We start from the raw sequence: 22,123 nt of genomic DNA, 5'->3' as shown, positions 1-22,123 counted from the left end.
ATGAATTTTGAATACAGATTTCTACATTTGTCTAAGCGTCAGTATATTTGTGCATTAATTTAACCATATATTAGATATGAATGTAGCATCCTGCTGTCTACTTCATACAGCTCACAGCCACTCCGGTTTAAATGGTAAATTTAAGATTTAATTCATAATCTGCTGTGTGTTGCTGGATTTTTATCATTTAAGCAATTAACGTGTATGACGTGTTGAAAGTTTAGGAAGACTTTTATTTTTTCTTTCTTAAAGCTAGGGTAGGCAACGTAGGAGAAGTAGCAAATAATGGCTTTGTTTTGAAAAGTATCCGACCGAGAAAATCCCACCCACTCCCTTCAGGCCTCGATCCAAAGCCACTCCCCCAAAACACATCTTCATGTGCAGTGAGCGCACGGGCAGAGTGAGCGCACACAGGCAGTTGGGTCAGCCGGGTATATTACACTTCTGCAACAGCCACAGATACAGGATTTTTTTTGTTTTAGAGTCAGAGCATTCGATTTATTTATTGCTGTCAGCATGTAAAGAGAATTTCAACAAACGCAACATAAAATGCTTGTGAAATAAATTGCCTATCCCAGCTTCAGTTTAGAAAAATCATCTTGTGCATTCGAAATGATAATTTGTGAAATGTGTAATGTATTGCACTGCCGTGGTGTCTTAAAAAGCAGCAAAAGACACTGTATATTTACACACACACACACACACACCCTGTGTATTCTGATGTCGTGTGATGTATCTGTTGGTGTGACTCCTTTTGTTTTCACACTTCAGCAGCGAAGGGAGAGTTACAGGATTGTCCTGAGTGGGCAGATTACTGGAGTGACCTTTTCAAACATAATGCCGACATGTTAAATTACCCGTACATGTACAGAGCAGAGTACATGTTTGAAGGGGGTCAGTTATGACAGTAAAACAGCACAAGAAAAGAAAATCAAACAACTGAGGGAACACGTGTTGATGTGACCCTGATCAAAACACACAGTGTCACCAATCGTGTTCCCATGTCAAATGTGCATGTTAGCAAGAGCAACAACTGGCATGGCAGGTTGGTGGAGGGGAGAGGGGTATGGCCTTCAGGCACACACACACACACACACACACATTCTTGAGTGCAGTTGTGTGCTAGCCAAGATTTAGCTAAAGCGCTGGGGTGTGAGGGTGGTGATGGTGTGCCTGGGATTGGGCAAAATATGGTTTTGTGTATATGTGTGTGTGTGGCAGCTGCAGCCTTCATGCCCCTGGCAGTGTTGTTGTAACCAGGCAAGCCAAGGCCGTCTGCCTGCATTTTTCTCCCCCTAGGCCCCCTGCCTGCTACACACACAAGTTCAGTGCATATTAGAGTGTGTTGAGATTACCTTTTAGGGTTAAAGTTGATTTTTACACTTTGTGTATGTGTGTGTTGTCCTGTGGGTCTCTTGTTGCAGATCTCGATACAGGAGAACAGTTGAAATTTGTTCCTTAATCTTACGTTGGCTTTAATCTTGGCCCACATTCATCGTCACACTCAGATCTTCTCTTTATTTTCCCACAAAAATCTCCATGTTCTAATGTCCCTCAGCGTCATCCATGTGTGGAGTGGTTATTTTTGTAAATACACACAGAATGTCATTTTGATAATGTATGCACTGTCCAATAAATATTTACTTTTAAGGTGACACGCTCCACTAGCTGATTTGTTAAGTTAGAAAAATGCACACATTCATGTGGGGCTGTTGAATGACAGACCTGAACGCTGCTTCCAGATCTTCGTTTTCTATTACCGTCTCTCTAACATGACGTTAGCACTTTCCCTTTGGACCGTGCCTTTAGGACATATGCTCCCACCTGTAAATAAATATGCAAACACAGACAAACACACACAACAGAGTTTAGACACTAGCTGTGGGCTACGACTGATGTATACCACAGAGAGGGATCTGTGTCTGCGTGTGTGTGTTGTAATTAATCTCCTTAGTAGCAGCAGTCAATAGAGAGTGCGGCAGTTTGAGGTGCAGATTGCGAGCAGAGTTTGATTATCGGGCTGTCAGGGGAAATTATTGCAAACTGCCTCCCAGCAAAACTTGCTTTTATTATGTCTGCTGGAGAGCAAAATACATGCTTACTACCACGACTGCTCTGGAAGCTGTTTCAGGTACTTCTGGGAGGATAATTGAGGAATTTTTTCAGTGTAGGTGTTTGTCGTGTGTGTCAGTAAACTCTGGGATCCAGCAGGTGGTGTCCTTTCACCAGGTCAGCGGGGAGACTCTCCTACTCTAACCTCCCCTCACAGCCCCCACCACCCTACAACCCTCCCATCAGCCATCAGCCAGGCCAGCAGCAGGCGGCAGGGAAGTGACGGCTGGAGTCTTCAGCCTCTTTGTCTCTCCGTTCCTCCTCCACTACGTCCCGCACCTCACCCGACACCACAAACTGTCAGCCCTCATTTTTCACTGACTGCAGATCTTCTTCACCTACACATCCATTTATCTGTCTCGCCATCAGTCCATCCGTGAATCCATCCAAGCTTCCTTCCTTACCGGTTCCAGGCAGCGGGCAGAGGCGAGCCAGCCTGCAGTGTGTGTGTGTGTGTGTGTGTGTGTGTGTGTGTGTGTGTGTGTGTGTGTGGGTTAGTGTAGGGCAGTGCCCGAGCATTAAGCCGTATTAAGCCCTAATTAATGAGTGTGCCAGTCGATAGAGGCCAGTTATTGGATTTGCTGCTTTAGCTGCTGGAAGGACCACTGCCTTAATCACACACACGCACGCACACACGCACACACACATACACATGCACACACCCCCACCCCCCCTCTGTGAGGCAAGGTGAGACAAGGGGTGGATTAGCGAGAGTGTGTATGTGTGTTGTGTAAGAAGGCCAGAGGTTGGCGGCTCTCTGGCCAGACAAACTGAGTGTGTGTGGTTGTTTCTGTTTGTGCCAGAGTTAAAGCTTTACTTACTGCATTACATAAACCTTCAGCTTACAACCTGCAGCCGCTTTAAACATCTCAGGCCACGACCCGACCGACTGATTTACTGGCTTTTCGTTCAGCTCGCTCACTGTCAGACTTGTATGTGTGAAAACCTGCTGGCGTTTTGCAGCAGTGTTTGGACTTAAACTACAGAAATTTGTCTCACTTTCAGATCATTTCGTACAGTTGGTGCCATTTCTCCTAAATAACTGTGTTTTGCTGTATAGTGCCTCAGTTTCTCAAGACTAGTTTGCTCTCAGATGCTGCACACAAATCAAAATTACATTTTTTTTGAAGGTATCGATTTTACACATCAAACTCGCTTGTCATGTGGAGTAGTCCGCCTGTGAAAACAGTTTTTTTCTGTGTCTCTGGAGCAGCTTTGTCAGGTCTGAGAAAATAACTCTGATAAAGTCATCTAGGTTGAACTTGAGGAAACTTGAGGATGTTGAGTTTTTAAGATATGGATATTTACCAGGCAGGGAAAGTCTATTAAAGACACTATTAGGTTGAATTATGGGAAATATAGTATACAGTAGTTTGTTTAATCTTGACACATATTAGGGACTAAAAATCCAGATACTTTGGTGCTGCAGCAATTTTGATCATTCAGTCTCTCGCATTTTTAGGGAAGTGCCACATTAAATCACTGGAGTGCCCCTTTAAATTAAGTCCATTTCTTAAATTACATACCTAATTTTACTTGAAAGCTACTTTTTTGGGTGAAGTGATCCTTTAAAGTCATTATAAGATCAGATCATGAATGCACAGTATGATTCTGTTTTATAACCTTATCAGGATGACATCTGCCGGCAAGTTGTGGTTCACTTCAACTTCAAATACTCTTTTTTGAGTATTGTTTTGAAGCGTTTGGTGCATCTACACGTACCAAGATCAGAGGTTAAGATTGGATAGGGATTGGCATTTTGTCAGCATGACTCAGATTAGTTTGGTGGTGTGGAGCTAAAGGCCTTCAGCCGACACATTCTCAACACTTCCCTCATCAAACATTTACAGCTTCAGAACAACAGGCTCTGTTTCTGACATTTAGGTTCTCGGCTGTGTGTAGCAGATTTCTCCTGCACATTGTGCGTGGCACATCGTCTGAGTCTGTATCTCGTGTCTTCGCTCACCGCAGCGGGGCTCTCGCTGTGTGTGTGTGTGTGTGTGTTACTGTCTGACGTGGCGGTGGCCTGCTGTGTGTGAGCGTAGGAAGAAGAGTGGGAGGAGGCAGAGAGGGGGTGGCTGGTCAGGACAGCTTGGCAGCCGGCTGCAGAAACACCAGGCGGGGAGGGGAGTCATCGCCCTCGGCCTCCAGGACTGGACAGAGCCTCCAGGTCTGAGATAAACAGCCCAGTCGGGCTGGAGGAGACAAGAAAGGAGAGAGGGCGGCTGAAGGAGGGCAGACTGTAGCTGGGTGTAAGCAGGCAGGACTGATGGTGATGTAAAAGGATGCTGAGAAAGTTGATGATTATTGAAGGAGGGGAGTTCCTGACAAGGGGGGAACAGACAAGAGAAAGATTAAACCCCACGGTGGAAACCGAGACAGAGTGCGGGGCAGAGTGAGGACAGTGGGGGGGGGGGAGCAGATTGTGGAGGAGAGTTGGGATGTTCGCCTCCCCCCGTCTGTCACACACAGGCAGCCCTGCTACTGCCAACATGACCAGCAGGGCAGGGGCATCTGTCTCTCCCCCCCTCCAGCTACCACTCTCTTTCTCTCGCTGCCCCGAGCCACAACTCTCTTCATCCTCCTCCTCCTCCTCCTCATCATCCCTTCCTGTTCTTTATCACATGCATCATTCCTGCCTTACTGTCGCCTACTTGTTGAAACCGCAAAGTGAAAGATGATTTACTCTCAAGAATATTTTATGTCAACACATAGTGCAGTGGTTTTCAAAGCTTTTTGGTTTGTGAAATTTTGAACTTGCAGTTCCTCATCACAAGCAGCATAAGAGCTCTGCACAGCTTAACCAGAGACTGATGTGTCCTTCTCAGACTGTTTCATTTTAATTGCCTCTTAAGGTCTAAGGAGGTAAAACTCTGCTGTATTTGAAAAAGATTTTAGAAAAGACTTGTTCCTAACTTTAGTAATCCTCTCACTGCTCCTCAGACTTCTGTTGTGGCCCAATGAGGGTCCCAATCCCCAGTTTGGGAACCACTGGTGTCAGTCACTGTGCTGTAATGTGATAGCACTCCATTAAAGTCCTGCATTTAATATTTAACTTATTATCAGTAAAATGCACTTACATGTAAAGTATCATTAGTAAAAGTACCTCCTGTGACTGATTTACTGTATAATCCTATAATATAAATATGGATGGCTGGTTGAGTATGCAAATGTCCTTTGTCTCATTATCATGTGTGGGTATGTGCCTGTGTGAATGAGTTCACCACTGCACTAGAGGAGGGGATGACTGACTGAATAGATGAAATAATGGGCTGCTGGTGGGAAATCTTTTACCAGGCATTCCACCTCCACCCCCTCCAAACACAGTCAACACACACACTATTCATACTGCCTCACCCCCAAACCCCAGCTGGAAAACACCACCTCCCTACACACATGCGCGCATACTCCCAGTGTGCACTGAAAGAGTTCACTGTCTGCAGGAGTGGCCGTGTCAGAGGGGACACACTAATTGGGACGTCCCAGTAATGATCAACACTTTGCTTCATAGCCGCACAGACTTTCTCACCAGGCTGTGACAGTGTGACAATATGTTGATGGAATGTAAAATTGAGCTATGTGATCAATTGACCTAATGTTCAGACACATAATGTAGAATGTAGTGATATTAAAACAGCCAACATGTTTTCTGCTTAGAAATGATGAATGATATCTTCTTCGAGCCTCGTACTTTTGCTATTTTGTGCTTCTACTCGACTACATTTCAGAGGAAAATATTGGACTTTTTACCCTAGTTACTTTTAAAATTAGGATTTTACAATAAAAACACATCGTAAGCTTAGAAAATACAAAAACAGTGTGTCTACATTAAGTTCCCTGTGGATTTATCTTGTAAATAAATGTAAGTTATGTTTACATTTATTGTTACTCAACAAAACACATTGTGCATCCCTGATGTCTAACAAATGCAATTTCCTTCCTCGGCTCCAGAGCCCCCCCACGACCCTGTCCGCAGGATAAGCGGTTGACGATGGATGGATGGACATTTCCTTCCTCATATAACAGCTTGTCAACATTTTAAAATCCTTTGTTTATATTCATACCTTGTAATCTTGTAGCTATCTGCAGCTGGCCTCATCAACCTGCGACATCCACTGACACTCACTGACTCTTTTTATAGTACATACTGTAAACTGCCAGTGTAAATCTGAGTCCGATTTTGTATTTTTTGCACATATTCTGTATTATATTCTCTTAAAAAATGTTATACCTTGTCAGTTTATTAGTTTTTATAATATTTGTACATATTGTATGTTCACCAAAACAAAGTCCTTGTAGGTGCTGATTCTGATTCTTCTTCGTAGCTTTTGTTTGCATATTGCTACAGCTCTTGGTGTGTTACCGCCACCTGTTGGTCAGTGAAATATTGTGAAACTAACGGCAGGATGTTTATCGCGTCACATGTGAGATAAACAAAACGGGGACCCACTCATAGAAAAACAGCTCCATAGCGCAACTAGAGGTAAAAAAAAAATTTTTTGATAACCACTAGCCTAAACTACCTTACTATATAAATCATTTAAACTAGCTGCTCCAGGACCAGCTACAACAGTTAAAGGTGGGGTATGTGATTTTGGAGAAAACCAATCCCGGGAAAAATACCATGATAAAGAGCGAACAACAACACAGCAAGTAATGTAACTAACGTTAGCAAAGTTGTGGGTTAGCAAACTGTTGCTACAGTTGCTGCTGCCAAGCTAGGACGAGACAGTCTCAGTGCCAGCACACCAGCTCCAGACAGCGACACTCACAACTCTCTCGCTACTATAGCTAACATCACAACAACAGCATTTCTGGGCAAACTAGAAAGTAAGCTGAATGTCTGTGGGCAAGTTATTTAATGTTACCTGACACAAATCATGGCTGGAACAGCTGGACTGGTGTTGGGTGGCTCGGTCCGCTCCACTTTGTTTCCCATTTACAGAGCCAGGGCTGTGTACAAACACAGTACACACACATAACGGACAGCTAGCATTGATGTATTAATATCAACAATCTGATAAATGATCGTAGATAACATTATTAGTCACAGGGGCCAAGTACTTGTACTTTTGGTACTTTAAATACATTTTGCTGATAATACTTTTACTTAAGTAAACTTTTTAATACTTTTACTTGTAATTAAGTATTTTTACATTGTTGCTGTAATTAAAGCTAGAGTGCAGGACTTTAACATATAAATGATTAAGCCAGGTACATCTTTTCATACTCAGTTTTTAAATCTGGTGTCTCAGCAAAATGACATTTATGTATATAGTATTTTGTTATTATAATATTGTTAACTAGAAATGCAATCCTCCTAACTGGATGGATTTGAAAGAGAAGAAATCTATAGTTATGGTTTCAAAGCTCAGAAAATCATACAAGGATTTCCATACTTTTCGGATCGTGTCACAAGCATAAAACAGGTGTTCTGTTGTTTCTACATTTACGTCGTAATGTTACCGGATCATTTCACTAAGTTTGGAACCTTCCTAAGCTATTCGACCACAGCCTATTTGTCATAGGCACGTGTTGACAGTGTTGTGTAATTACTCTCATTGTCAGAAGGGGGAGAAGTTCTGCACTGCAGGTTTAAGTAATGGATCTGTTGACACTGTTGTCCTGCGATGCAATGAAATGGAGGAGGTACTAAAGTCTGACAAAACATAAAGTGGTGCCATAGTTCAAGTTACAAACAAAATATTCTACATCCTATAGAAAAAAGTCACCTTACTCACTATTTTAGTTTAGTATTGAGTTTTAAATGTTTTGGTAAGTTTTGATCAGTTTGAAGTCCCTCAGAGCAAACATTGCATAATTTCCTGTTAGTGTTTACTGTATTATAGTATTAGTATGAAACTGCTCAGCTGTTCGGTCGTTGTGAGCTGTTCAGTATTTTGCCAAAATCCTGTACCATCTCAGGCTGGTGACACATTTCTGCTCAAATGCTTTTCAGTAGAGATATAGACAAAACAATGAATCCATGTATTGAGAAAGTCATCAGCAGATTCATCACTAATGAAAATAAATGTTAGTTGGAGCCCTAATGTGATCCATTCATCGGGATCAGTATTGTCTGATATTGATTCAGTGTATCAGATTTCTGCATCACCTCCTAGTCTGCACTCTTAATTATATTCAAGTAAACAGTGTTGATTACTTGATCAACACAAAGTCCAGTGATATTAAAAGCTCTTTGTGGATCCTGCTCTCTTCCAATATTTACAACATTTGGTTTTATATCAGCCAGGAAGGATACGTTGCTCTAACACTCGTATGTGTGTGTATGTGTTTTGCAGACTGCAGCAGTTGGACCGTCACTGTCAAAGCAGCGCCCAGCAGGTGTGTGAGCTGCTGGCCAAACAGAACCAGCTGATGCAGGAGAGAAACACACTCACTGAGGAGATGCACAACCTACACATGGAGGTACACACACACACACACACACCTCACCTCACCTCTCCTATCGTACACACGGTGTGACTCATTTTTCTGTTACTAAATGAATTAGTGATGGTGTCTTTTCTTTCCAGGTGCCACGTTATAGTTGTCAGTTTGCTAAAATAAATTAAGTAAAAAGACGTTTGTCTCTTCATGACTAATGATTCTGTCTGGTTCTGGATTTGCTGAAAAACACGCCGTCTATATTCTGCTCCAGTTTATTCAGAAATATTATCAGAAAGGCTTTACTGGATTTTGTGTGTGTGTGTGTGTGTGTGTGTGTGTCCCCTTCTAGACCCCAAACACGAGACGAGTCAATACTTTGTCCACATGAGTCTGTCCTGCCTGTTTGGATCTGGATCTCTCAGAAAGCTCCTCACTGGTGCACTAATGAGCTTTTGGAACGCCCTAAATGATCATTTTAATCCCATTTTTCTACATTTTCTTTTCTTTTATTAAGAAGAAATATAGTGTTTTACATTTTTTATGGGAAAAAATAAAGCCTGAACTCTGAATATTATCTCTAGTTTCATGTTTCATTTTTAATTTTTATTTTAACTGGGCTTAGAGTTCAGAAGATAATAATAAATTTTAGCCACAAAGCAAACAAGTCGACACCATCGCAGCAGATTGACATAGTGCTTTATTGAAGCTGTCTGTAAGAAGGAAAATAATGTGCATCCCTATCATATACATTTCATCATGTGTAAAAATACTAAGGATGTACAGTGTAAAAAACAGCTTCATGTTGATGGTAATTTGTTGTTTTCACATCCTCGCGGCCTCACTGGCCAGCAGCACTGCATCCTAACAGCATGGGGGACAGAAAAGGGCTGTTTGATCGATCTGCCGAGTTTCCCGACACTGTCTCAGAGTCGACATTGTCTCTGCTCTACTGACGTGTCGTAGAGCAGAGCTGACTTCAGTATTACAGTGTTTCAGGGAAACACGGCCCCCGCTGCAGCTGGACAGCTGGCAGCTGTCCAGAAAAATGTCTCGCACAACTGTAAAGCTACAGTAGATGGACACGGATGTGAAATTAAGACTCAATTACACTTTGTAGTATTTGTACATGTTTGCCGTTTTTCGTTTGCTGTTTATAAATTAATGCATCTCATGCTTGTTCATGTTAATAATCATGATGATAGTAGACTAGTACCAAAGAGAGAAGAGGGGGGGGGATTCTGTCACAGACATGAGGTCAAATACTTTCAGAAATCCTTCCAAACACTGGAGCCATTTACTTGTTATCGGCATTAAACGCCAGGCTGGGTGCGGCTTGTGATTTTTGGCTGACGCTGTTCGCTCATTAACAACAGGCGAGATCAATACAGAGCAGCTGAGGTCTTTGCAAGGATTTTACATATTATTCAGATACTACTGGAGTCAGATCTGGTGTGTGATAGATGTACAGTACAAACAGCAGCAGCTTTAAGAGTGAACACTGTCAGTGCAGTGTTGGATATCTCACATACTGTCGATTCACACCAGTCGAGGGCACCAGTAAAGCTGTGAGGACGTCAACGTCCAGTTAAAGAACCTGTTTGGTGATAACAACCGAGACAAATGTTCAATTACTGACACGTGCTCACGACTGATTTAGTCTTAAAGGTAAACCCACACTGATAAGGAGGATTACTAAGCTCCACCTTCTCCACTTACAGTAGTCGGAGGAAAGCGTGTTTTGTTCTCATGATCTCTGACCTCAGGATCAGCCTCTGGCATTGTTGCTGCCAGTAAATGAACTTGAATCAGTGGGATATTGAACAAGGAGGGAAAACTTTTCAGAACAGAAGAGGAGGAGTACTCTGTCACATCAGTTTAGTTGCAACGAACATTTCAGTTTATGAGGACTGAGCGATTTACTGAAAATGTCAACTGAGCATGAGCCACAGCTCACTCTGCAGTGGCAGCACTGACTCGTCTCTGGCATGTGGGACACAATCGCCCAGGTCTTTCCAACTCTGGACATCAGAGCAACATCAAAGCTATCGGTCGTACGAGAAGGGGAGATGTGCTTTAAAAATCCTCATTTTCTTAAAAACATGTTTTTAAAAAAAGCTAAAAATCTTCCTTTAAAGCAGGGCTGAATCAGATTCCTCTGAATCATATCAAAAGTGATGGATGTGAAAGTGCTGTGGCCAAAGCTACAAAGCAGTGTTTTATGAACTCTGGTTTCTAATGATTTTGGCGGTAAGCGTGCACATACAGCTAGAACTCCTCAGTCACTCGCAGACCTGGGTCAAATCAAAGCTGAAATCCTTCCAAATACTTGGGAGCGTTTGCTTGAGCCTGTCGAGGGTGCCAGCTGGGTGGGATTCGGCTGCTTCAGCTGTGCCAGACAGGCTCAATCGATCACAGAGAAGTATTTTTCATAAGACTTCTGAGTGCCACTTTGACTTGGGACTGGTAGTGCGGACAGAGGAGGACTACAGCATGCAGGCCAGCACCATCCTTTTATACTTTCTGCCATAAAGCGCCTTTGCTAGCTAATAGCAGTTTAATGGATGTGCAAGAGTAAAGCATATGGACTTAAGAGCAGCGGAAAAACAGGTAATGTGTCATATAAGAGATATCTGTAAAGAAAAAAAGGAGGCATTTATTTTTAGAACGAAGTCTTAAAACTTAAACTGCAGAGTGAAACACAACTATACCCCCCTACTGCTAAACTCCAAAACAACATGACATCAAATAAATTAAATACAAAAGAAATTCAAGTTATCCATCGATGACAATAAAAACATTAAAATAAATATATTCAAATACAATTTTCTGTGCCTAATGAGAGCACATCCCCCGGTGCTCTCTTTTTAAACTATCCTCCAGATATTGGAGGTGAGGTCTGCAACATTTCTTTGATGCAGTAGAGATTAGTATATTTCCTCACATCTGATGATTTTTTTTGTGTGTGTGTGTGTGAATGTCAAAAGTTTTTTTTTTTTTTTCCTCATTCTGAGCTAAACCATAAGGCTTACTGGCGTTTGAAGACGAGAGAAACTGTGGGGATTTTAAATTGGTCAGACTGGAAGACATGACGCAAACAAACAAACGTCCAGACCGGAGAAATGACAGCACACGCTAAAGACAGAGGAGAGTGCAGGTGGCGGTTTAGTGGTCAGGCACCCAACTCTGATCATCCAAACTCATCCAAAAAAAATAAAGGTAGCAGGGGGAAATTATCTCCCTCATCTAAAAGTCAAAGCACTGACAGGAAAACAGTGACCGACCTTACAAACTCACATTATGCTTCTTTTTTACTCTCTCCTAGACTCTATCTCAACACACTTACAGTAAACAGTAGCACTTACAATTCAGTTTTGAATCTTTTCCATCCTCACCGCTTTACATTCAGACTTCTGTGCTGCACTTGTTTCCTTTCTGCTCAACTTCCACTTCTTCTTTCTCCCTCGACTCTCCCTCTCACTCTCTCTCAGCCTTTTACCAACACACACCTGTGGTAAGATTGAATAAGGGGTACATTTGTATCAATATCCAGTGAGGTGAGATGATCCTTCACACAAAACACCTGTGGAATGATTTGGATAAAGCTGAAGAAGTGAATAACAAAATAAATAATAAATACATTTCTGGGTCCCAAACGTTTCTTTGAGTTCAGGGTAAGTTATCGTCTGTCTTTAATGTGTCCCATCGCGTCTCAGCTGTCACATTTTGGTCACAAAACAACATAAAAACATCATTAAAATAAACAATTATATGGAGCAGGAAGGCTATCTGCTTTCCCTCCTACATTCTTCAGCCATTTTTGTTTCTTGAGGTGCCTTTTTTTCTTCCCCCAGCCCTAAGAAATGTTTTTTTCTCTAAAATAATGTAATAACAATAGAAAAAGTTAAATATAAAACGATGAGTAGAACAATAAATAAAACAATATATATATATATATATATATATATATATATATATATATATATATATATATATATATATATATATATATATATTATAGCCATTGCTGTGATTGGTGTAAACCCATAACAGTTGATGCGTACCTCCTTTTTAAACCCTTCATAAGAATCTTACAGGAAATCAGCTGTCACCACACTCATCAATATGTCATAAATGATCACATTATAAATATTTCATCTTTCTTGGAGATTTTCACCTGTACTCTCCTCATCACATTGCCCAACCTGCCATCCAGGACTTCTTATTTCACTCGGTGGTGAATCTGTCCCTGCTGCAGTTTCCCTTTCCTGCACAAACACAGAGAGATACGGTTTCCCAAAGCCGTGACAACAATACGTCACAGTAAAGCTTTCCGTCATCGACACAGAGTATCGTCTCGGTTTTGTTTTCCCTTTTGGGACAGAAGAGATTTAGGGATATGTAGTTGAGAAATAAATAAAAAAGCAAACTTTGGGGTGGGGGTACATTCAAACCAACCGTTTTCCTCTCATTTTCACCTCCGCTGTGATGGATATAACAACCACCTTGCACTGCATTGTGGGTAACGTAGTAAAGCTCATGGTTGGGGAGCTTCATCCTTCTGAACTGCTGTGCTTTGAGGTGCGTTCTTAAACACAAACCGATATACCTCGTACACTCTCTCTCTCACACACACACACGCACACACAACCTTGACATCTTATCGTCATCTTAATATACAGAGTTGACATGTAATAGACATACATTAGGTGTAATGGCAACACCTGTTCTGAAGCTGTAAAAGCATAGATACGTGGTGGCTGATGTGTTGCTGGCGCCTGTATAATGATCTGCAGCATTAAGCTAATAGTGTAGCACCGGGTTTCAGTTGTAGCAGTAGTAGTATAGTAGTGGTAGGAGTAGTAGTACCTGTAGTAGTTGAAATAGCAGCAACAACAAGAATGAATTGCACTGAGCAAAACCTGAGTCAAATCCTGCTTGACAACATGAGGTGTGTAGGATTCTGCTCACTGATGACAACTGCTTCCTCAATGCCAGGCAGCCTCAATCAACCCCAGAATTATTTACGTGAGGATTTGAACTCAGACCAGAGTGTCTCTCCAAGTCTGAGCATCCGTCTGTTTGCAAAAGCCTGAGATACAACCGGTAACGGCAGTTTGGGTTTGAATGACTTAAAATGCTATATCTCCATCTCACAGATAAGAAGCCACAAAAACGTTGCCTTAAAAAAATGCATCAGCTGTCTAACTTGATCAGAGGTGTGTTTTGTTTTTTTAGAGTTTGGCAGGACAGACACATGTCAAAGCACAGCAGGCCACCGGTGATGCTCCTGTCATTAAAGGGACATTACATAGTAACTGATCACATCACAGTTCGGATCACCTAGGGTTGCAGCGCAGGATTAGAAAGCAATTTTGCCTGGAAGTTCTCTCTGAAAAGGGTTTCACAAAAAAATATATATAAATAAAAGAGAGAAGCAGACTGAAGAGGTGAAAAAGAGAGGGCGAGGAAGAGGAGAGGACGAGGAGGACAAGGGCAAAATCCTTCAAGTCTGGGTTGGGCCAAAGCAGTGGGTCTTTTTGTCCCACATTGATGACCTCGGAGACCAGCTGTGATGATGTCGCTGTGATGGACAGTTCATTCCCGCCCACTGGCAGAGTAAGAGAACTGAGGGAAGTGCGGTCTTCTCTCGTTGTCCAGACAGTCCATCCCGTCCTCGTCAACTAAAGAAATATTGTGGATTCAGAGGTAATTAATGACTTGATTACTACTGTTAACATTTACTTTTGAGTTCATATAAATACATAAAATCAAACAGGAAATGTATAAATTGCCAGGTTGATTTTATCATCTCAAACGTTACAAAGCATTGTGTCTGTGGCATGTTATTGTGCTGTGGCTTTAAACAGAACACGATTCAATTAACGAGTGTGTCTTTGATGTGCCAATCTCCTGCTAACTAACTGATGTGCGACCTACAAAACAAGTGGAACCTCACATTAGCGCAGAGAAACACATCGGTCCCACTCATGTATAATTCAGTGCTGCACATTTTGAAACCGGTGTCTTTATTTCAGAAAGCCTGTGAAGAGCTGCATGTGGCCCGAGGACTATTACGGAGACACTTGAATAAACAGACAACACCACTTTTGAGTGTTTGTTCCGTCGGTTAATTCAAGTGGAAATGTCTCGCCTGAGGAAAGAGAGGGAGCACTCATAAATTGTTAAAAAAAAACAACAATCATTAAAGTAATCCATAGTAAAAAAACGGATTTTGATTACTATCAGGTGCTTTACAAATGCAATCTACTCAATGTGCAGCAAACAATTTTATTAACATTATGATCCTCTGCAGAACCAACAGCACATACATTTATTGGTGGGATGTGTGCTATTTTAACAGTAACATGCAATATTTAACACTCCAAACCAGAGAATTTACCTTTCCGTCACTCTGTTTATTTCTACTTTATTTGCAGCTCTGTAAAAGGTGAGGCGTCGTTGAGTCATATACACTGAACAAAATTATAAACGCAATACTTTTGTTTTTGCCCCCATTCATCATGAGCTGAGCTCAAATATCTAAGACTATCTCTGTGTACACAAAAGGCCTATTTCTCTCAAATATTGTTCACAAATCTGACAAAAATCTGTTAGTGAGCACTTCTCCTTTGATAATCCATCCATCTCACTTGTGAGATGGATGGATTATCTTGACAAAGGAGACGTGCTCACTATATTGTGAACAATATATGAGAGAAATACGCCTTTTGTGTACATAGAGAAAGTCTTAGATCTTTGAGTTCAGCTCATGATAAATGTGGGCAAAAATAAAAGTGTTTTTTATTAATTTTGCTTAGTGTATATAATAAATATAAACTCTATTTGTAGAGCACTTATCAAAGTGCTTTCACAGAAGATAAAAACATTAAAATCATAGCAGTTCAAAAAGCCATAACTTATTTTAACTTAAGAAAATGCAGGGAGTTAAGTGTGACAGACAGAAGAGACTTACATTTCTCTGGTGGAGTGATTGTAATGGTCTGGGCTGTGAACTCTTCGTCAAAGTATCTGGTGTCTGTCTCCGACGTCACCTGAGGCTTGAAGGGAGGGACCAGCTGAGGCAGGGATGTGAGGAGGACACCAAAGAGGGAAATATTTAGATTGTATAGGAACACCGGCTCTCTCTCTCTCTCTCTCTCTATCCGCATTTCCTGTTGCTCCTGACCTCAATTTTTATTCAAGTTTCAGCAGCATCACAAAAGTGGCTTTCCATCATCTCAACATTTTAAAATTGTGAGATTTCTATCTCATTCAGAGACACATACATTAGCAGACTATGTGATAGCACTGCAGTGTCCTGTAAATGGCTGTAAAAGCTTCAAAACATAGACACCAATATCTTGACGAGGACCAAAAAATGCAATCATTCTGTATCACTCTGATTTGAGATATATATATATATATATATTTTGTGTTGTTTTACCACAAAGGAAGGAAACAGGTGAGGAGTAGAAGAAAGGGAAGGAGGGAGGAAAGGACAGGAGAGGTGGTAGAGTAATCCAGAGAGGAGAGAAGAGACCAAAGTAAAGGGAAGATGTTCAACACATAGGAACTGACTTACACTCTGTGGTGTTACATGAGCAAACACATGCACAGACGGATTGTCCTCCAGGATACAAGGTCACACCTCTCCATAATGCCCTGTGATTTATATTGCTGTCTGTTCTGATGCACACACCACGGGTGTTCATGTGCGATATGTGCAAGATTACGTGTTACATGAGTTAACCCCGAACTGCTGTAACAGTACAATCCATCATACAATACACGGAATTTTAACTTAAGAAAATGCAGGGAGTTAAATAACTTAATTTTTATGGTGAGTTATTTTGCGCCATTCTACTTTCTGCTTTATTAGACAGTACAAAACAATAGCACAGTTCACATAGCAAACTTTCGGTTTTACCATCATGTTGCTCCATACCTTTTTATCATAGACATCCTGCCAGTCAACACCAGAGAAGAAACTGTGTCTCATTATTTCTTTAGCGTCATCTGGTCCTCCACCGAGCCTAGGGTTAGGGTTAGGAATGTTTAAAAAAAATCAAATAAAACAGAGATCAGTAGAAGCAGCATTTGAACCAACAAGCTAAAACTGAAATAACCCACAAAGTCACCAGGAGTGACAAAGAGATATTTATTACTTTCTTCAGCAAAATAACTTGAAGAAAAGTGAAAACAAGTCCCGAACACTGACTATTATTGGTATAAAAATAGATGCTGGGTAAATGATCCAATCAGAGTACCACAATAAAGCCTAGTTCACACTACGCAATTTTAAGCCCGATTTGCGGTGAGTGGTCAGCGGTCAGTGAGCTCGGCGACCGTCAGGCTGTGATCAGGGGTAAATCGGGGATCAATCAGCGATTGATCGGCGGTCACCAGTCACAATATGTGAACTACTGAACGACACATCACTGACACATCGCAGATGGCAGCCAGATATCTAGCATGATAAATATCTGGAAGAGTTGGCCCATTCGACATCCACATTCAGCCAACGTGAGCAGGCAGCTGGCAGAGCAGGCACATACTTTTTCTCTGCAAAATACTTTTTTACTCACCTCCAGCTCTCTCTGTAGCTCAGACAATCCCTGCTACCTGTGTGTGCTAATCCATTCTTTCACACATATTCTTTGTCTTTATAATAGCTATCTTTATAATAACAAAAACCAGTTGTTTCATGTGTACTTTCGCATCATTTCCCGTTTCACATTTCACTAGTGTTTTCTTGACAAAACGTGGTTTGGAGACCAGCCGTCGGGTGACACAGATGTTGTCAGCTGGTGTAGTGTGTGACCCTCTGTCTACTATCAGTCACGTAGTGTGAACGCCACAATGACTCCCGTCACAAGAAGGCAAGTTGTGTAATCTGAACAGCACAGCATTCGGCCACCGCTGAAAGTCATGTAGTCTGCACAAGCATTAATTAGGTCAGTTGGTGAAAGAAAAAGCTTGAGAAACATACACATTCAGGTAAATAAGGAAGAGTATTATTTTCTTACAAAATAAACATACCAGCAGTAAGCAAGACAGTGTGTGTAAGAATTGTTTTATTCAAGCAGTGCTTCCTTCAGTCAGGTTTGCAGATATATTCAGTTTAGCAGAATCACTAAATTGTGTCCAACAACACAGAGAGATGGTTTACAATAAAAAAGAGAAAAATAGAAAAACAATAGGCAAAGGTCATACATGACAAAACAATATAAGAAGGTATTATTATTATTAAAACAGGAATAATAATAATGATTGTTGATTCTAAAATAAAAGTTTTACCCGTTAACCACACAATTTAAAATAAAAGCTTGTGAAAAAATAGTTTTAGTCTGCTTTTAAAAGAAGACCGTGTGATAGCAGACCTCAGTTCATGTTCATGTGATTCATGTGAGTATTCCAGAGAGTAGGACCATAATGACTGATTAGGCATTTATTCAATATATAGATGACGATCTAAGGGATCTGTCTGTTATGTATTCAGTGAGTATGTCAATAACATAGGAAGGAGCTAAGCCATTCATAGATTTAAAAACAATAAAAAGTATTTTACTTTTTACATTTTCTTACTAAAGTACATCTGTTCACATCCCCTCATCTTTACTGACACTACACCTCGACACATACCTTTTGTTGGGGTCTTTGATGAGCAGGCCGGAGAGCAGGGACTTGGCGTCGGCCGACAGAGTGCGCGGAAACTTGATGTCCTCCATGAGGATGAGCTCAAACAGCTTCTCGTGGTCCTGGTTGTAGAACGGCAGTCGGCCACACATCATCTCGTATGTCACCACACCCAAACCCCACCAGTCCACCGCCCGACCGTAGTCGTTGTCCTCCAGGACCTGAGGAGAGTGGAGACACTTTTTTTTAATTGGGACCATTTGTTTTATTGGACATCTGCTTTTATTCTGCATTTATTTTATTGGACAACACAGAATGCCCAAGGTATTCGACGAAAAGACAGATGAGCAAGAAAAGACGGCAAGGGAGAGTCAATATGCCATTCTGCTCAAGGGAAAAATTAAAAAACAGTTAAAGTTTGAGATGAACAGAAGTAGCTGCACGGATAACAAGGGCTGAGGTGTAGACGGTAAACCCCCACCCCCCAGTCCACACACACACACACACACATACATACAGAGGCAAACAGACTTCAGAGGCCCCTGTTACAGTAAGGGAGTCACTGTGCTGGCGTGGCCCACCAGATGCCCCCTCTGGTCCCTGCCAGCTCTCTCTGGCACACTGATCTTCTCCTGGCAGGGACAGAGAAGAACGTCCCTGGATGGAAAAGGCAGGAACAGCACGCAACATGGGTAAGGGCCAGTCCACCCTCCATGCTGGCTAGCACAGGTACTGTATATACTTGGAGCTGCTGTGTTGTGTGTGTTTTGTGTGGAGAGAGAAAGGGCTCCTGTGAAAGAAGTCACTCCCGTATCAAAGGCTTGTGTCTCGGCTGCCTTCATACTCCTATTCCCTGCCTGCTCTCTACTTGCGCTGTCCACTCTATCCTGTCTTATCCTGTCCTTCTGTCCTCTAATCGTATCTTGCCTTGCTCGTTCCTTCTCTTTCATCCTCTCTTGTGCCTGTTCGCTTACCTGAGGAAGAGGGGGGGGGGAAGGAGACAGATGCAGGAAGAGAAGAATTTCAGGTGCTGTTGAGGCCCTCATTAACATAATAAGCTTATTAACATGATGAGTGTACATGTGTGGAAGCATGCTTGTGTTGTGTGTGTGTGTGTGTGTGTGTGTGTGTGTGTGTGTGTGTGTGTGTGTGTGTGTGTGTTCGTGTGACTGACTGACAGACAGACAGGCAGCGCTGGAGAGCAGCCAGAACAGCATATGTTGTACATCTCGCCAATAATAATAACATCTCACTCACAGTTAATAAAAGGTCCAGGCAGGGTGGACACACGCTAACAGACATAAATACATGAAAGCAAACATACACACACAAAAATGTGTTTTTGACACAACTACTATAAATTACACGATAACACTACACAGCAAATGTCATAACTAGATTTAAAAATATACTGTACACCGAACTCATATCTGCCATTAGCAGCAGCAAGATGGATGTCATCAATACATAAATAGCTTGGATTCATTAGAAAAGAGATTTTATCCAAACCGCAGACTGACAAAACTGTGATAATACCGTGCGCCGATGTTTCACATATCTCAGTGTGTCAAAAGATGAGAAGAAAGTGGTTTGAGTTTCTAAAATGTCAGTTTTAGTGATAAATATCCATGAGTATTGTATTTCAAAATGAATCTGTATGATACAACTTCAATTAAATTTCATATAATGAAAGTGCTTTAACAAAAGGTGAACATCTCTTACTCATTATCCCTAAAAAAATCAGTGATAAGTAGCCAATGTTATCTTCATATTGTACATCAGGAATCCTTATTACTTGGCAGCTTCTCCTAATAAGTGTTGGATGAAGGTTCAGATGATTTCCCAACTGTAAATGATGCTAAATATCATGGTGCACTGAGACCAATTGAGAGAAAACACCAAATAAACTACCTGCGACTTTCCACAGCAGCTCGATGCCACATAAAGCTGGTCATTAACTGAACTGAGCTCACACACTCAACACTAAACTGCTAATGATGCAGGCGGCTGCTTCAGTGTGCAAGTCAACATGTGCGTGGAAGTGAATAAGAGAGTTATGAGTGCTGTTTTATATATATATATATATATATATATATATGTATATGTGTGTGTGTGTGTGTGTGTGTGTGTGTGTGTGTGTGTGTGTGTGTGTGTGTGTGTTTGTATGAGAATTAAGCTGGTCACCGTGTTGGCAGCTGCAAAGAAGAGCTGGGGGAACGAAGCGCGCCGCCAGCTCCAGATATACTATTGATTGGTACGGCTGGAGGGATAACACTGGCTTAGACTGCTGGGAGACTGTCAGGCACACACACACACACACAAACACAGCAGATGGAATATTTATCTGTCCTCATCAAATTCATAAAGTTTTGAGAGTGAGGCAAACTAAGAGATGTTTGGTGTTGTTTCAGTCCCCGCACCTTGAGGAGTTACACATACACACACACTGTGTGGTTTATGAAATTCAGAGCAGTTTACAAGGCTGTTTTCGATGCTGATCTACAGGACTGTGCGTCTTAGAACAAAAAGGTACAGAAATGTATACAAATGCAAGCTGTCCAGTTGGGCATGTATATGTATGTGTATGTCACTGTAAGAGGGTGTGTATGTGTGTGTTTGTGTGTGTCCTGGGACCAAAGAAAGTGGTGGCAGCTCGGTTGCAGGCAGGGAGCAGATTAATCCACACAGAGCCAGAATGCTGCCCCACAGCCTTAGGCATGGAGGGATGGGAGTGTGTGTGTGTGTGTGTGTGTGTGTGTGTGTATATTTTAGAAAAAGACAGGACAAATAAATAGGACAAGACAGAAGAAGAAAAATGAGATAAAAGCAGCCGCGAGGGAAAAGGTCTTGTCCTGTCCTGGTCCCTGTTGGGGCAGCCATGTGGCTGCTCGATGCTGCTCACGGGACGGGGGTTTTGGCAGCCTGGACAGGACTAGATGGGACGGGACGGGCACACACAGCCTGTGGCTGTACCAGCCCAGATACCCAGCAGGCTACAGGGAACACAAACACACCTCATATACCCAGCACAGTGAACACACACCCACATATTGTTGGTGTCGCACAGAGACCTAATATCTCCAAAGTGTCATCATTTGGAAATCAGTTTATGTTGACCCTGATCAGACATTTTGCATACATGTTCTGCGAATGTCTGACTGTGCTGCTATTTTTATGAAAAATCTAGTTACAGTAAAAATAACAAATCATAATGCCCAACATATACAACATACAAACAAAATAAAAAACAAACACATGCAAACAAATGGAAAAAGGCCAAATCCATCCCCTTCAACAGACACAAAAAACAAATAGCTGCAAGGAAATGTGTCAAACACAAAAAATTTGAGAAAACAGAAAAACACTCCATGTGTTTTCTCTGATCCTGTTCCATCCCTTTACAAGGACCTTACACTGCTTATTGTTCATTAATCTCACATAAATCGTTTTGACTATCCTTGAAACAAACAATAACACTTCAACCCAATGCTTTACAAGTTAAGCTGAAGAATTATTCACTTTACAGCCCTGTATGTATATGTGCATGATTCCTTCAGGCACGCAGTAGACACAAACCCTCTTTATTCACTTCTCATCTGCCCTTTTCACTGATGGCAAACATGGGAACTGTCTGAATTTCACTCCCGTAACCCTGAAATATTTTCTCTCCCTTCTCATCTTCCTCTGTCTTCAACCCCCACCTCCCCCTTTCTCTTTTTAATCCCGGCTACTTTGCATCTCTGTAACTTGGCTCCGAGCAAACTGTGTTATTTTTACACGCGGGCGGGCGAGCAGAGCGTGCAGGCGGGTGAGTGGCGGCGGCGGTGGTGTAGATTTCCAGGTTTTTTCCGAGCACCTTCCTCCAACCTCGCCCATCTGCCGCCATCTGCCTCGCTTTAGCCCGCACTTTCTACTGCACTCACACACACAGCACACACGCGCGTATGCACACAAACGCACGCACGCACACACACACACACACACA

At 41.9% G+C, this 22,123-nt stretch overlaps 2 protein-coding genes across 19 annotated transcripts in view; one reads left to right on the top strand and one right to left on the bottom strand.

The window, feature by feature from the left end:
* The window catches only part of sdccag8 (SHH signaling and ciliogenesis regulator sdccag8), a 48,661-nt gene extending 39,585 nt beyond the window's left edge, over positions 1 to 9,076 (top strand). For both annotated transcript variants that reach the window (XM_046070829.1, XM_046070828.1), the window contains exons 17-18: positions 8,415 to 8,541; positions 8,852 to 9,076. In XM_046070829.1, the coding sequence (XP_045926785.1) occupies positions 8,415 to 8,541; positions 8,852 to 8,890 (166 nt within the window). In that variant the 3' untranslated portion in view covers positions 8,891 to 9,076. The remainder of the gene's footprint in view (positions 1 to 8,414; positions 8,542 to 8,851) is intronic.
* A 105-nt stretch (positions 9,077 to 9,181) lies between these two features.
* akt3a (v-akt murine thymoma viral oncogene homolog 3a) overlaps positions 9,182 to 22,123 on the bottom strand; it is a 59,411-nt gene continuing 46,469 nt past the window's right edge. For 4 of the 17 annotated variants that reach the window (XR_006828368.1, XR_006828380.1, XR_006828381.1 and 1 more), the window contains 7 exons: positions 18,996 to 19,112; positions 18,145 to 18,359; positions 16,448 to 16,535; positions 15,476 to 15,578; positions 12,677 to 14,183; positions 12,140 to 12,215; positions 9,182 to 12,008 (listed from right to left, as the gene is read on the bottom strand). Coding sequence is in view for 2 of the 17 variants with exons in the window: in XM_046070835.1 (XP_045926791.1) it covers positions 14,098 to 14,183; positions 15,476 to 15,578; positions 16,448 to 16,535; positions 18,145 to 18,359; positions 18,996 to 19,112 (609 nt within the window). In the remaining 15 variants the exon portion in view is untranslated. Of the gene's footprint in view, positions 12,009 to 12,139; positions 12,216 to 12,647; positions 14,184 to 15,475; positions 15,579 to 16,447; positions 16,536 to 17,556; positions 17,636 to 18,144; positions 18,360 to 18,995; positions 19,113 to 22,123 lie in introns of those variants that run through there. The other 13 variants (XR_006828370.1, XR_006828372.1, XR_006828371.1 and 10 more) reach the window with 13 other exon arrangements.

The sequence above is a fragment of the Micropterus dolomieu genome, linkage group LG15 (assembly GCF_021292245.1).
Source record: "Micropterus dolomieu isolate WLL.071019.BEF.003 ecotype Adirondacks linkage group LG15, ASM2129224v1, whole genome shotgun sequence".
Classification (NCBI taxonomy): Eukaryota; Metazoa; Chordata; class Actinopteri; order Centrarchiformes; family Centrarchidae; genus Micropterus; species Micropterus dolomieu.
Note: the sequence above shows the minus strand (reverse complement) of the source record. Positions and strands in the feature narration are given on the sequence as shown.